The sequence below is a fragment of the Elephantulus edwardii genome, unplaced genomic scaffold (assembly GCF_000299155.1).
Source record: "Elephantulus edwardii isolate Elephantulus edwardi_28Jun2011 unplaced genomic scaffold, EleEdw1.0 scaffold00019, whole genome shotgun sequence".
Taxonomy (NCBI): domain Eukaryota; kingdom Metazoa; phylum Chordata; class Mammalia; order Macroscelidea; family Macroscelididae; genus Elephantulus; species Elephantulus edwardii.
In genome coordinates this window covers 27517741-27534250 of record NW_006399769.1, presented here as the reverse complement: position 1 = coordinate 27534250, position 16510 = coordinate 27517741, and the positions used below count along the sequence as shown (strand labels likewise).

General features: G+C 40.0%; 1 protein-coding gene across 1 annotated transcript in view; it reads left to right on the top strand.

Moving 5' to 3' along the window:
* Window positions 1-777: 777 nt before the first annotated feature.
* Window positions 778-16510, top strand: part of BIRC6 (baculoviral IAP repeat containing 6) — a 281200-nt gene continuing 265467 nt past the window's right edge. The window contains exon 1 of the mRNA XM_006882363.1: window positions 778-1243. Coding sequence (XP_006882425.1) covers window positions 913-1243 — 331 coding nt within the window. The 5' untranslated portion in view covers window positions 778-912. The remainder of the gene's footprint in view (window positions 1244-16510) is intronic.

Genomic DNA, 16510 nt, shown 5'->3' with positions numbered 1-16510 from the left:
TTCTAGAAATGATGCTTTAGGAGTTGCTCTGCCCACCCAAATGCAGGTAGTTAGAATCTGACAGCATTGCAGGAGAAAAGACCGGCAAATTCCTGCCTTGGGATTTACAGTCCTTAAAAACGGTGTAAGAGGGAACCTAAGAACATTTTCCAAAAGGAAACACTTAATAGTTTTACTGGACCTTTTTGTACTCCACTGCTTCTACACAACTTTTAATCATTGACAGACCCTGAGTTGTTTTTTAAAATATGTTTAAGAAACTACGTTCAATTATATATGCCTGCAGCATCTCATATCTGGCCCTCTTTTACTCGAGAGATTTGGGGTGGGGTTGGGGTAGCGGAGGAGAAGAGCACTGAAGTAGGACAGGCTTAGGAGAGATCGTTTGGTTCCTCCAACTCCCAAGCAGAGGTTTCTCGGTTTATTCAGACTAAGGGCTAGCGCCCACACCTAGAGGTCTTCCTAAGGCCACCTCCCCACAGCGGGACAGCGCGTGCAGAAGTCCTGGCGCTGCGGGAAGCACCGCAGAGGGCCTCAGGGCGTCCCCAGTCACGCGGGCCCAGGGTCCCCGCCTAGCGGAAATACACAAAACACTACCCCGCCAAGGACGGGGAGCAGGGCGGAGCTCAGGGAGAGGCCACTCCAGGGACTTGCCGGAAGAAACCGGGATGCCCGGGAGCTGGAGCTGGCTGCGACAAGGGCGCGTGGCACGCGCGGACCCTCCCGCGCATGCTCCACCTGCCGGCTTCCCGCCCCCCGAGCCGGGGCCCGCCTCCTTCCTTCCCTCTCCCCCCTCCCACGCGAGCCTCCTTGTGAGCCTGGCCCCTCTAGGCCGGTGGCCGACGTTCGGCGTGCGTGCTGGCGCCTGACTTCACTTCCGGCTAACGCGCTCCGCTTGCCCCCTGCCCCCGGATGGTGACTGGCGGTGGTGCTGCACCTCCCGGGACTGTCACTGAGCCGCTTCCCAGTGTGATTGTGCTAAGCGCAGGCCGGAAGATGGCGGCTGCGGCTGCGGCTGCGGCGGCCTCGGCCCCGGGCTGCTCTTCGGCGTCGGGGGCGGGAGCGGCCGGGGTCTCGGAGTGGCTGGTGTTGCGGGACGGCTGCATGCGCTGCGACGCCGACGGGTTGCACAGCCTCTCCTACCACCCGGCGCTCAACGCCATCCTGGCCGTCACCAGTCGCGGGACCATCAAAGTCATCGACGGCACCTCGGGGGCCACCTTGCAGGCCTCGGCGCTCAGCGGTGAGTGTGTGTGCGGCCCGCCAGGCTGGGGTTGGGCCTGCTGTGAGAGGAGCGGAGCCCGCGGGATGCCGCGGAAGGAAGCCGCCTAGCCCTCGGGCTCGGCCGGGCCCCTCCGGAGGAGAGGAAGCGGCGTGACTGGAGCAGAGAAGCGGGAGGACAGGGCTGGCCGATCAGGCCTGACTGTGGAGGAGGGTGGCCGGGAAAACGGATGGAGAGGGACCTTCGGACTTGGCTTTTTCAGTGACTCCAGCTGGGAAGGGGACTGGCCAGGCGGGGGCTGGTGGGAGTTGTCTTTTTGGTCTGAGTTGTTTGTGCGGGAGAGGTGAGGAGGCCTTGGGAGTCTGGCCCGGGAGAAGGGCAGGTTCCCGGGTAGGTCGTGTGGAACTGCCCTCCGCTAGATCGGAGAGCGGAAGGGGAGAGGGTTGGTCCGGCAGAGAGAGTCCGAGGTGGCCCGGGCCGGGGAGCGTCGGAGCCCGATCCCAGCCCTCCCGACGTGGGTCACAGGTCCTGCGGTTGCGGGCATGTCCCGCAGGTGCGAGGATGTCCCCACGGGCTTGGGGGCGGGGTGGGTCTGGCGTGGGGGTGGGGAGGGAAGCCGACGGGTACTGCCTGAGCTGGGGAGACCCGGGTGGAGGCCGGGGCTACGGCTCCCTGTTTCCTCCTTCCCCCTTACCTCCCAGCTCCTAAGTGCCAGAATCGCGGGACCGGCGCTGAGTGAAAGGGAGACTCCTATAGGCTCGCAATCAGTTCAGATCTCGGCTCCCCTCTACTTGGATTAACCGCAGCCACTCGAAAGTTGGCATTCTGGCTATGCCTGCGTTTCATCGTTGGAAGGAAGCACCTTTGGGAGGTGGACGTTGGTACAGGGACTGGAATTTATAGGATGTGTGAAGTGAACCTCACTGGTGTGTTTTGGAATTGCCTCAGCAAATTTTATGGCAAAGTGACATAACATTTATTAAATCATGAGTGACTCTAAGATGTTACAAGACTGAAAAGTTAAAATGTGAGTGAGTTAGACTAAATACCTTAAGCTAAATGGAAAAACCTTATATGATCCACGTCAACACATGCATTTGTTAAACAAGTAAGTTATTTACTGTGTCAATAATAAGGTAGTTAAAAGGATTAAGAACAATTTAGGGTAATAAAGAGGAAATTAGAGATGTTCATTCTTTTCCCCCCAACCAGAGAGTTCTGGAAAAATATTGTCTAGTTAAGGAATATATACAAGACAGGTCTATATCGAAGAGATAAGTTAAATAAAAAGTTTTTGGCTGCAAGTTAGCATTTTCTTTGATTGGCAAAGCTGAAATACAGATGGGGGGTGTTCTAGATGTAGCAACAAGTAATTACTGCAACTTTGGGACCCCAAATTTCTTCACTTTGTCTAGGGGGATATGTTTATTAGTAACTGGATATCTTTCTTTTTAAACACAATTAAAATAATTCAAACATCAAAGACATCAAGGATAATACAGTGAACAATGTTTTACACCTCTACTTAGTTTAGTTCAAGCACCTTCTCTGTCTCTTGATTTGAGTTCTTCCAACTCTCCTTTCATCAGGAACTTATCTTTAACTGTTTGTTGTTCTTGTCATCAAGTTGAGCACAGGTCATAGCGTGATTCATAGCAAGCGACTCTGAACAAAAGACCTTTCCATAACTATTGTCGTTTCTCCAAGTTCATAGATTTTCCATAGACATGTGGTTTAGGAAGTGGATGCCACTCCTACTTCCAAACCCGTTTTACAACTGGAAGCTCCACCAAACACTGTCTACATTGGGAAACCATTACGGTATTTAATACCTCAATGGAATGAGGTACACCATCACAGAAAACCCAGGTTACTTTATACAGCACATTGACAAAGAGTGATGTGCAAAGTGAAAGACTGTTCCTCCAGATATAACAGCACTAGTCTCATTTAGCTGTGGTTAAGTGTTGATGAGTTGAATATAACTCAGAGTAAGCTTTGCACAAAAGATCAGAACTCCATTCTATAACTACCATCATTTTTGTATGTTTTGTAATTTTCATATTCTTTTCTTCTTATTATATGCACGTATCTTTGATACTTGATACCTTTCATGATTTTAAATTTTGAGTGTTTATTAAGTGTCTTAAATTGAAAGAAGTTTCATGGGAGTGCTTTTCTGTCTGGAACTAATGTTTGAAAAATTGTACATAGATGTATGTGAAAAAAAAATTTTATTGGTAGATTACTTAAGGGGCAGTTTTGAGGGGGGAAAAAACTCTAGAAGTGTAAAACACACAACCAGTTTAGGTTAATTTCATTGGGGCATGCTAGAAGAATTTAATGAAAAAGTTACCAGATTTATGGAAGATATCTGTGCATTGAACATTAGTTATGTGATTAAAAGTATATATAAGAACTTGTGAACAAAGTAATAGGATTCTAGATAGATTTAAAAGTAAGAGTGGATAAGTCTTGAAATGTTTTTATGTGAGAAATGAAGTTAATAATAATTACCGAAGATTAGAGTACTATATCTGTGGTTTATTCAAATGATTATGTAAAGAATGCATCATTTTATGTTTTAGTTGGAATATAAAGGTATTATTTCCATATTTTTAACAGTTAATAGAAGCTAAAACTCTTCTTAGAGGGTGGGCAGAAAGTGCCAGTAATGCAGCTTCTGTGGTCCTATACATGACCACTCATTTCAGTCCCTTGCAGTGATCCACTTTCCTTTTTACCCCAGATGAGAGACATTTTTATAGGACAATGGGAAAACCCTTGTGACTGTATAGAACTTTATTGGGTGATAGAGTAGTGTTTCTTAATAGATTCACAGATTACGTTCATAGGGTTATGAGTCACCTAGTGTAGATGGGAAATTGCGGGATGGGCACAGGACTTGTGTGTGCAGTGTGTGTGTATGTATATGTATATATGTGTTTGATGTATCGCAGAGATGGTGAATTGCAGCTGTGTCTGATAGAATATATATATATATATGTCTTAAATGATTTCTGTCTTGCATGATGTGTTTATAAACACACTTTACCTAGAACAAAAGTTAACAGGATATACATAGATGATTGTTGCGTGACATCAAATCAAAACCAACTCATAACTGACCCTCCGGTAGGTTTTCAGAGTAATTAATCCCAAGGGAAGAGATTGTGCATCCTTTTCCTGGGGAGTTGCTGGCTGATTCAAACCTTTGGGGTTGCAGCAGAGCCTTTTACCACTAGGCCAACAGTGCTCCCTTAGACATGGATTAGAAATAAAGAAAAGTATTTGCTTCTTGTTTAAGAGTTAAAGGGGAGCTCTGGTGGCCTAGTGGCAAGAAGCTGCACTGCACTCCCAGAGGAAAACGGTTCGAATCCACCAGATGCTCTGCCGGAGAAGGAGGCGCAATATCCTCCTGTACCAGTCAGATCTGATTTGACGGTACACGCACACAAAATAAAAATTTAAAAAAAAAAAAAAGAGTTAGATTTTCTGAGGCTGTGAACAGATTCTTTGGTCTAATTCTCAGTGACCTATATGTTATGGCTTCTATCAATCTCCTTAGCCTTGTCTTATTTTGTTTTTTGAGAGGATTTAATTAATTTCCTAACAACAGAAGTTTGATCTTTTCTGCGATTCACCATTTATTGTCTGCCAATTAAAACAAATCTTACTCATTTTTCAAGACCTAGGGCAGATTTTAGGTTTATGGTCCGTTTAGTCTGAAGTGATCCCCTGACATTGTCTAAAAATGTAGGCTGTTCAAACTCGGGTACTTTTGGAAGTATGAGGTGAGTGACTTTTCTGCACAAATAGAGTGACCATGCATTGAAATCAACTCATCAACAACTAACCACCATTGTGTATTTTAGTAATTTGGCAGCGTAAGGTAGAGGATTGACAGAGGAGAGGGAGACCCTCAACAAAATGAATTGACAGATGACTGAAGCAGTGGCCTCAATTATATTCGAGATGGTGAGGATAGGGCAGGGCTCAGGTCTGTTGCTCGTATGGTCTCTAGATTTGATGCCACATAACAGCAGCAACAACGTCTGTGGCATGTTTTCTGCTGTCTTGAAATTTCATTTTGTTAATAAGCTTTTTCTAAGTACATGATTTAAAAAAAATACATAAGCTCCTTGTGCAATGATAACCTTGTATACTTGTTTATGTTCCATCCCGAAGATGCCTAACTCAGAATAACTCAATGTAATATTTTTTATTTGATGTACATATGCCCATGGGTATATTAAATATGTCTTTACATAGTAATTGCTAGAAAAATTCAGTCCTTGACTTTGGAGTTTTCTTTACTGCACCATATTGTTCATTATCACCAGATCTATCGCTATATGTAACTGTTCTTTCTTTAATGTAGTTTAGCAAAGCAAAGAGTTTGATTCTAGAACAAGATTACTTGGGTTAATAGCCTACCTTTCCCACTTGATTATGCTTATAGCCTTGAGAGAGTTACTTAAAACATTCCAGTGTTTCTGTTTGCAAAATGGGAGATGATAAATGTACCAGTTGTGAAGATGTAGTCTTCTTAATCTATAATATCTTTAGAACAGTGTACTTATTGTGCAATTGAGTGCTGTAATCTATTTGCTAGTCGGCTGTAAATATTTTTGTTTCTTAAACCTTTTTGATATTTTCCGTTAAACCTTTTGAACTTAACTCCAAATTTGAACCTGCAAGGATATATATTTTTTTTTAAATTTACAACCTAGCAAACATATCTGCTTTGTAGTTAGCTGTAAAAAGTTTTGTTAATTTGTTCAGCACTGTTTTTATTATTTACTTACTGGTTGTAATGTTCTCTCTTGCTTTCTAAAATAGCCTCAAGTTCCCTTCCCTTATATGTAGTAAATTTTATATTTTTTGTCTCTGACTTTTTTTAGGGTTTGTTCAGAGAGCATGGGCTTTATGTGTTAGATAGTGCTGAATTTGAAAACATAGTTCACTTACTGACTCACTTTCTAGCTAGTTCTTGAACTTCACATTCCTCATCTCTAATTCACAACAAGTATTTAGTAGGGTGGTTGTATAGATTAAATGATGAAATATGTATACAGTACCTAATGGTGCTTGACATACTAAGTATGTAAGTGAATACCAGTTCTCTTGAGGCTTGAGGGTGTTTAGTATTGCCATATTCTTCATGGTCACTTTTGAAAAATATTTACTGACTTAATGTGTTTATAATGTTTATATACACAGGATAAGTAAATAATCATGCAAGTATAGGTGGAAATAAAAATACGGATAACAGATGTTACCTGTATTTGGATAAATATCTGTCAGTCTACAAGTGTGGCTAAAATGCCAGAGTGAAGCTGAGTTTATTAGATTACTAATTTTACACACACACACCCACCCACCCATTTGTTCATGTAGGATATGTACCTACAGAAGACTTATGTGTATGCATTCTAAAATTGTGGCCCATCTTTGTGGAGGAAGATCATGTCTCTAGCTTTTGAAGTGGATTTTGGGCCTGCCACAATGAAAAGGAGGAAAAGCAACTCTAGTATTTCAGACAATTAGGGTGTTTTTTTTTTTAAAGCAAAGAAGATTTTATTGCAGCTCATGATTCTCTGACCCGGGCAGAAGGGAGATAGAGATAGGCTGGCAGGATGGGTCAGAAAAGTTGGCAACGATTAGTTTTCCATTTCCTTGTAAATCCCCCCCCCCCGCCATGGATGCTAACTTTGACTTAAATTTTCACAGTGGTTTTGAGTGAGTGCAGGATTGCTGTACTTGACTCTGGCTGTAGTGAAGCTCAGATTGGGTAATTTTTTTTTTTAACAACTTGTGCATGAACCCAAAAAGTCCACAGCTACTTGCTTGAAGAAATTTTGGTGACCAGTCAGCAATATTGTGTTAGATGGAAAATGCTTGAAGTTGTCAGAGATTTAATTTTACTTGGATGCGTATTCAGCACTAGTGGTAGCAGCAGTCAAGATATTAAGTCATGTTGCATTAGGCAAATTTACTATCCAGGACCAATTCAGAGTGCTAAAGACTAAGGTGTGCATGACCCGAGCCATAATATTCATATCCACTTGCTTCATTTGCATGTGAAAGTTTGACAGTGGCTGAAGAAGAAAGAAGAGTTGATAATTTTAAATTGTGGTGTTACTGAAGAGTGTTGACTGCATCACAGACTGCCAAAAGAATGAACAAATCTGTCTTGGAGTAAGTGTGTGTAACCAGGGTACTATTTAGGGACAAAGATGATGAGATTTTTTTGTCTCATTGATGAGTACTGATTCTCAAGACGTTGTTCTTGAAAAAGTAGGTGGTCAATGAAATTGAGAAAAACACTCAAAATGACTGAAAGTTGACTAACATGAGGCTTGAGCCTTGTGGAAATTGTTGATGATGGTGCAGGAGAGGGCAAGGCTTACATCTGTTGTTCATAGGGTCTCTATGACTTGTAGTTAAACTTGACATTTAACACAACATTCATATTTTCACTTGTTAAAGATGGTTTGATGGTGTTGTTATGTGCAGTTGAGTCTGAACAGACTTATAGCAGACCAGCCAGTGGGTTTTCAGAGGCAGTTAATTGCATGAGAGGAGATTGCCCATTGGACATGAAACAGCAGAATCCCCCTGTGATACTCATTGTGATGCAAGTTATAAATTAAATCACTTGCTATTTTCTGACTAACTTTGACATAAGCAGCTTTCTGAAATTCTTAAAATTCATTGCTTTTGAGTTGTAGCCAACTCATAGCTGACTTTGTAGTGGTTGTTCAAGAGGCTATCCATAGCATGGAAGGAGATTGCCTATTTTTTTCCCCTTCAGTGCTGCTAGAGGATGTGAACTGCTAGAGAGGTGCCACATTTGGGTTAGGAGCTCAACTCTCCAGGATGAACCACCAGAGCTTTTATTTTCATATGAGAGACAATAAATACGGTTTAGACTTAATTGTCATCACTTAGAACATTTTGCCTTCTTGGTGTATCTGGGTTCTTTAGAAAAACTAAAATGTAACAAAATATGTTTTTGGACTCTAAAAATATATTTTGGCTCTTTATTTCAGTTGACTGTCAGTACTATGATACTTGCTACCTGATAACCTAATTGGTATCAGAGATTTGCTGTCTTATTAACACTATACATCTCTAGAAAGGTTTTTTTTTATAATTCTTAATTTTTTTTAAAAATTAATTTTAATGAACGCTTACAGAGATTTTGGATTTTCATACATTCATTGTTGCATTTTTCTCCCTGCCCACCCCTCCCCCCAGGTTGCTCTTCTCTTTGAAGAGTAAAAGAAAAATTATTTCATTGGTATAGAATCACCCCCACCACCACCCCGAGTACACTCCACTATGCAACCTTCATTCTGAACTCTTGTCGCAACCGTAATACCCAATCATATATCGTTCTCTCCCTCATCTGTTTCAATGCATTATACATAATTTATCCAGTTTTTCTCAGTCTCACCCCAACCCTGATATCAGTCCCATTCTACAGTAGTGGCACCACACAGCACTTGTCCTTTTGTGACTGAGATATTTCAGTCAGCATAATGTCCTCCAAGGTCACCCATTTTGAATAATATTGCATGAGTTCCTTGTTTTTCAGTGCAGCGTAGTATTGTGTGAATATACTAGAGCTTCTCTAGCCATTTGTTTGTTGATGGGCACTTAGGTTGTTTCCAACTTTTTGTTATTGTGAACAAAGCTGCAATAAACATGGGTGTGCATATATCTGCCTGGGTGGCAGTTATGGTTTCTTTAGTGTATTTTCCCAGTAATGGTATTGCCAGGTCAGATGGTATTTCTATTTGCAACTTTTTGAGAGAGCTCCATACAGCCTTCCATAGTGGTTGCACCATGTAAAGTATTATTAGGGTTTATTTTATAATGTCTTGCTGTGTTTTTAAAGCTCTGTGCATCTGTCTAGTTTTTTGCACTTTCCAGGATGTCTTAAACTGTTAGATACTCAGAGATGGTTTTACTCTAGACAGAAAGTGTATCTTATATTTTATTTAAGTAATTTTAAACGTCTTGATATAAGACATATGATTCCAACTCTCTAGAGCCAAATATTTTGAGTTCAGGTATTGGTTCTGCATGACCTTGAAAGTTTATAGGTAAAATGAAGATAATAGTAAGGTATACCTTATAGAGTTGTGAGAATCAGCATGAGTTAATATAGGTAAACCATCTAGAACAGTACCTGTGTTAGCTCACCTGAATGGTTGCTGAGTGCAGGAGTTGTCTTTGCTTCAGTATTTCATTGAAATGACAATATTTTCATTGCCTGTCAAAGTGTGGCTGGGTGAAATTGCATAGTTCTAAGAATAATAATTGTTGTGTTACAGAAGAGTTATATAAACAATAGAAATTAATTTTAATTCATAAAGTTATTTAAAAAGGAAGACAGTGGTGAAGAGCTGGTTGATAGTCATTGATCTGGTTATTGGATACACTGGGCATGGGAGGCATAAGTAAGGTGACATTTTTTTTTGCTTGAATACATATAATACATTACATATATGCTATACATTGTCAATGGAGAAAGACTAAAAACATTTTCCTTGTGAACAGGGACCGGACAAGGATGCCCATCATCAATACTTCTATTTAATATTATATTGGAAGTACTTGTTAGGGCAGTATTACAAGAGAAGGAAATAAAAGGCATCCAGATTGGCAAAGAGATGGTTAAACTCTTGCTATATGGAATAAAGAGACTGCCAAATACAGCCAGAAAGACACAATCTGGAGAGGACAAAATTCATGACTGTGACCTCCTAAAGATTAAATTCCTGTGCACATCAAAACCATTTTCCAACAGAGTGAAAAGAAAACCTACTGACTGGGAAAAAACCTTTGGCAATACCATTTCAGACAAGGGTCTCATATAAAAAATTTCTAGAATCCTTCAGGGCCTCCACAAGAAAAAGACTGATAATACAGTTACAAAATGGGCAAGACGTGGAAAGACTTTATAAAAAAAGTTTTAAAAATATTTTTTATTGTTTTTCATATAATAATTCCTTTGTTTCATTCATATGTATTGTTTTATACAATCTTATTTACACTGTGCTTCATACACTCATTCATATACATTCTATTTTACATTAGATTTTTTACCCGATTTGCTTACAAAATTTATATAATGTTTGACAGTATTCTTCATTCACATTGTGTTTCATACAATCATTCTCATGTGTTATGTTTTATACAACTAGTCACCATTGGACCTTGCCCATCATTACCCTGTCTTTTGCCTAGATCCATCCCATTTGCTTTACCCCCTCTTGGAAAGACTTTTCACAGAGAAAGATATTCAGATGGCCAACAGACACATGAAGAAATACTCAAAGTCCCTGGCAATAAGAGAGATGCAAATAAAAACCACAGTGAGATAACATCTCACCTGAGTAGTAGTAGTAGTAGTAGGATAGCAAGTAATAAATGTTGGAGAGGATGTGGAGAGATAAGAACTCTCATACACTGTTGGTGAGGTTTTAAAAAAGAGGGGTACAACCACTCTGGAAGGCAGTTTGGCATTTCTTCAAAAAACTGAACATAGACATTCATATGACTCAGCTATTCCACTACTTGGAATATACTCCAAGAAAATTAGCACTGAAACATAAATGGAGATTTGTACACCAGTGGTGTTTTTTTTGAATTTTATTTTATTTCATTATTTTTGGTGTGTACCATCAAATCAGATCTGACTGATAAAGGAGGAGACTGTTCCTCCTCCAGCAGAGCATCTGGTGGATTTGAACCATGTACCTCTGAGATTGCAGTGCAGCTTCTTGCCACTAGGCCACCAGAGCTCACCACACCAGTGTTTATAGGAGTGTTTTTAGCCATTGCAAGAACAATAACAGCCCAAATGTCCAATCATAGTTCAGTGGATTGAGAAATTATGGTATATTCGCAAAAATGCTATACGCAGTAGAAAGGAGCAATAATTTTGAAAATCATTAGCTAAATTAGGAGGAACTAGAGAGCATTATGCTAAGTGAATGCACTCGGTGTCCCATAAGAACAAATACTGTATAAGACCACTATTGTAGAAATAGATAACTAGTAAAAAGTTTGTGAGGATCTGAGGGGGAAGGGGGTGTAGGAGCAGAGGAGTGGTGGTGGGTTTGGGTTGTTTTTGGTTTGGTTTTTTTTGTGTGTGTGTGTGTGTGTTTGTGTGGTTTGAAAGATGAGTTAATGAGAGGAAATGGTTACTGAGATGATCACCTTAAGCTAAGATTCTTGTTTGTGCAGAAGTATCTTGTTTTAAAAAACATGTTGAAAGCAAAGAACAGGGAGAAATCTTTGGTGAGTAGGTGAGACGGGCTGGCCTGTAAGGTGTGTATGATTAGAGTTAATGCTAAAAGATAGGTAAGGACTAGATCATAAGCCCATGGTAATACTTACCATAATGCTGACAAGTTTGGACGTCATGCCCATAGTAGGGAGCCTTTGCAGGTTATGACATGATCATAGTTGATTTTAAAAAGATAGGAAGCCCAGATAAGGAGAGGCCTTAAGTGCCTCCTGTAAGATAGATAAGAATAAATATAAACTCTCTTGGCCTAGTGGCAAGAAGCTGCTCTGTAGTCTTGAAGGTGTGCAATTTTAATCCACCAGATGCTCCACTGGACACTCTCCACCTGTGCCATTCAGATCCCACTCGATGGTAAACAACAAGAAAAAAAAATATGAGAATGAGAGAAATAGTGAAAATGGTTGTTGTTAGGTACTATTGAGTTGAGTATGACTTGTAGCAACCCTATGAACAACTGATCTGAACACTGTCCTATTCCGTGACGTCCTCACAATCTCTGACTGAAACTAATTGTTGCAGTCACTGTGTTAATCCATCTGGTTGAGGGTCTTCTTTTCCTTTGTCGCCCCTCACCTTCTCAAAGTATGATGCCCCTCTCCAAGGAACAGCCTTCCTAGCAGCATCCCTAAAGTATGTGAAATGAAGCTTCAACCTCCTTGCCTCCAGTATGAATGGCATTTATTAACCAAAATAGGCAATTTAAGAAGATGTGACTGTCTTTTATAGAAGACTGGGGAAGTGAAAAGGAAATAGTTTTAAGTTGTATCATTTTGAAGTTTATTTTGTGTGTGTGTGTGTGTACGTGTGTGTGTGTACGTACCGTCAAATTAGATCTGACTGGTACAGGAGGAGATTGCCCCCCCTTCTCCGGCAGAGCATCTGGTGGATTCGAACCACGTATCTCTGGGATTGCAGTGCAGCTTCTTGCCACTAGGCCACCAGAGCTCCCCTCATTTTGAAGTTTTTGAGGAGTTCTGGAAGTCACATAAGTCACGCAGTTCAGTCCACCAGCTGCTCTGTGGGAGAAAGGGATTCTTGAGTAGTTTACTGCCTCTGAAAATCCACTGGAGGGTGAGCAGTGAGTTGGTTCTGACTTGATGACACATAACAGCAACACCAAAATGGCATTTGGAAGTAACTGACATTTATAGAAAAAGCTTGGTTAAGGATATGGATTCTGGAGCCAAATTGAGTGCCAGCCTATGAATTACTTTTTATTAGCTGTGACCTTAGGAAAGACACATAATCTCTCTCTCTTTCATTTTCTTAATCTATAAAATAGGGATAGTAATTAATACTTAATTTACCGGGTTACTGGAAAAAATGAAATAAATAAACTTACTAAATGTATAGCAGTCTTTGTTCATAGGGTCTTTAGGAGTCATTGTTGATTTAATGGCATGCTGAGCAAATCATTCATGAAGCTGGACTTTTATGAAGAAGAATGTGGCATAAAGATTGGAGAAAGTCTCATTAACAACTTGAGTTAGGCAGGTGATGTAACTTTGCCTCCTGAAAGTGAGGAGGACCTGAAGTCCTTGCTGTAGTAGATCAAGAACTGCAGCTTTCAATATGGGTTACATCTCAGCATAAAGAAAACAAAGGTTCTTCTCCTGGCTATTGGGCCAGTAGGCAACATCATGATTGATGGAAAAAGGATTGAAACTGTCAGTAATTTCATCTTGCTTGGGTCCACAGTCCCTTGGGTCCCTGTTAGCATCAGTCAGGCAATCAGGAGATATCTTGTACCGGGAAAGTCTGCTGTCAGGGACCTCGCCAAAATGCTGAAGAGCAGTGATGTAAATTTGAAGACTTAAGGTGCGCCTGATTCAGACTGTGGTCTTTTTCATTTACTTGTTGTACAACTGAGAGCTGCACAATGAGTACAGATTGATGAAGAATTTATACCTTTGAACTGTAATGTTAGAGAAGAGTGCAGAATAATCTGTGGACTGCCAAAGAACAAATAAATAAATTGTAGAAAAGATGCAACCAGAGTTCCTTGGAGGCATGAATGGTAAAGTTTCATCTCTCATACTTTGGACATTATTACTGGGAGATGTTATTCCTTGGAAGGGGATGTATTATGCTTGGAAAGGTAGAAGGTCAGAGAAAGAGATGAAGAATCCCTGATGAAGTGGATTGACATGGTGATTTCAGAAATCGTGATTTCAGGAAGAAGTGTATCAGAGATAACAAGAATGGCATAGGATAGGACCGGAATCTGTTGTTCATAGGATTGATGTGAGTTATTCTGGATATGACAGCATGTAACAATAGCAGCAACATCAACATACTTGAAAACTACTTGACTCAGTACATTTTAGATTTTTGATGTGATGTTATAAATTATGTAGTTCAGCAAGTTTTTGTTATATGAGACTAATAAAATTAATTTAAAGCGGAATATACCTGGAATGGAACTCACACATACTATTTATTTTTGTTAAAACATGCCAGGTGATTCGCCAAATTAATAATTTGGAGAACCTTCTGGAGACCAGTGACACATCAGCAGAGACTTGGAGAAGGAGATAGAGAGAGAGCATGAATAAGAGTAGAGGAACTTCTACCACATCAAGATAAAGGTAAACAATCCAATTGAAAAATGGGCACAGGATATGAACAGACACTTCACCAAAGAAGACATTCAGATGGCCAAGAAGTACATGAAGAAATGTTCTAAATCCCTAGCTCTAAGAGAGATGCAAATTAAAACAACTATGAGATATCATCTCACCCCAGCCAGAATAGCAAAATTTAACAGAACAGCAAGCAACAAATGCTGGCAAGGTTGTGGAGAAACTGGAACCCTTATTCACTGTTGGTGGGAGTTTAAAATGGTGCAACCACTATAGAAGGCAGTATGGCATTTTCTCAAAAAGTTGCAAATAGAGATACCATTTGTCCCAGCAATTCCACTACTGGTAATATACCCCAAAGGAACCATAACCGCCACCCAAGCAGGTATATGCACACCCATGTTTATCTCGGCTTTGTTCACAATAGCAAAGAGTTGGAAACAACGTAAGTGTCCATTAGCAAATGAGTGGATAGAGAACTTGTGCTATGCTGCATTAAAAACAAGGGACTCATGCAACATTATTAAAAATGGGTGACACTGGAGGACATTATGCTGAGTGAAGTATCTCAGTCACGAAAGGACAAATACTGCATGGTGCCACTGTTGTAAAACAGGACTTACCTTGGGGTTTGGGGGAGACTGAGAAAAACTGGATCGATTATGTATACTGAACTGAAACTGATGAGGGAGAAGACTATTTAAAAGGGATATGTGATTAAGTATTTTTGTCGTGACAGGAGTCCAGAAGGAAGGCTGCATAGTGGAGTGGACCTGGAGGGAGGGATTGTAAAACAATGAAAGAATTTTTCTTTTACTTTTCAAATAGAAGAGTGTACTGGGGGGGAGGGGTGGGTAGGGAGAAAAGTGCAACAGTGAATGAATGGAAATCCCAAGTCTGTAAATTTTCATTAAAATGAATGATAATAAAAAAAAAAAGAGTAGAGAAACATTAGGAAATTTGGGGTTAGTGTATGAAGTATGAATTTGGACGTTGTCCTCCTCAAAAAATTTGGGACCCTTTTGTTTTCATTCAGGATAATTGTATTTTATTCCAGGCTAATGCTCATGTGCAGCTACACCCGTCTGTTATTGAGGCTTTATTGCCAATCTCCTATGAATAAAGGCCTGGCAATTAAAAAAAAAATAGTCAATGAAGACCTTGTGAATTGCAATAAAAGTCTGATTTGCAATAAATTCTGGGGATAATGCAGGACCAGGTAGTGTTCTGTTCTTGTTTTTGAGGTCACTGTAAGTCAGGGATCAACTTGACAGTAGCTATTAACATTATGATAGGAACCGTGTTTTTAATACTAATTACTTGAGAGCTGATTGCAAAAAAACGCTTCCGAATACTTTTTTTTTTAAAAAAAAAGGTACTACCTTGAAATATTTTTAATTTCTGATCTTATTATTACCATTTACGTAATTTGGAAAATGCTACATTGATTTGGACTTTATTCCTTGCCTGTTAGCTTTGAGATTTTTTTATGTGTGTGAGGAGGGGAGGAGGAACAAGTAAACAGTTTTGCTTCTGCCTTCAAACTTTGAAAATTTTGTTGCTGTCATTTTCTCCGTTTTTTTCCCTTGTGTGTTTGTTTGATGTCTTTACTACCTTTCCAGTTGAGAGGAATCAGGCAAATGTGTATTCTTTCCTTCTTTAACTAGAAATCTCTAGTTGTAATATTTGTTATTCTGCCCTAGAAATGTTGGTTAGAACTGTAGACAGACAAGAAGAAATTTCTGCTCTAATACAGTAAGCAGTTTGATGTTTTCTTAAAAAGTTGAAGATGAAAATACTGTTTGATCTGTTTGTTCCACTACTAGGAATATAACCTAAATAAAGAAGAGCTGTGACAAGGAACAGATTTATGCACACTCATATTTATTGCATCATCATTCACAATAGCAAACAGATGGAAACAACTCTGATGCTCATCAGTGAAGGAATGGATAGAGAAACTTTGGTAAAGTCCCAAAATGAAGTACTATGCTTGTTGAAAAGCAATGATAAATTTGTGAAACACTATGCAAGTGTGGAAAAGTCTAGAGGATATAAGTGAACAAAAAAATCATTCACAAAAGAGCAGATACTGTATAAGGCCCCTGTTATAAAAACCTTGAGAAAGAGTTACATTTAGTAATCATTCTAGTATGATGATCAGGGAAGGGAAGGTGGAGAGATTAGATTAATTGATAGACAGTAAACACTGACATAGGTAAAGGGAAGGACAATGTGAAACGAAGAAATAGTATGTGTATTGTAACTAATGTTATAGAATAAAGCATGCATGAATGATTGAAAAAAATCCATATGCTTTGTAAACACTCAAATCACATTTTTAAAAAAGGGAGAGAAAAGGAATCCTTGTGTGCAAGT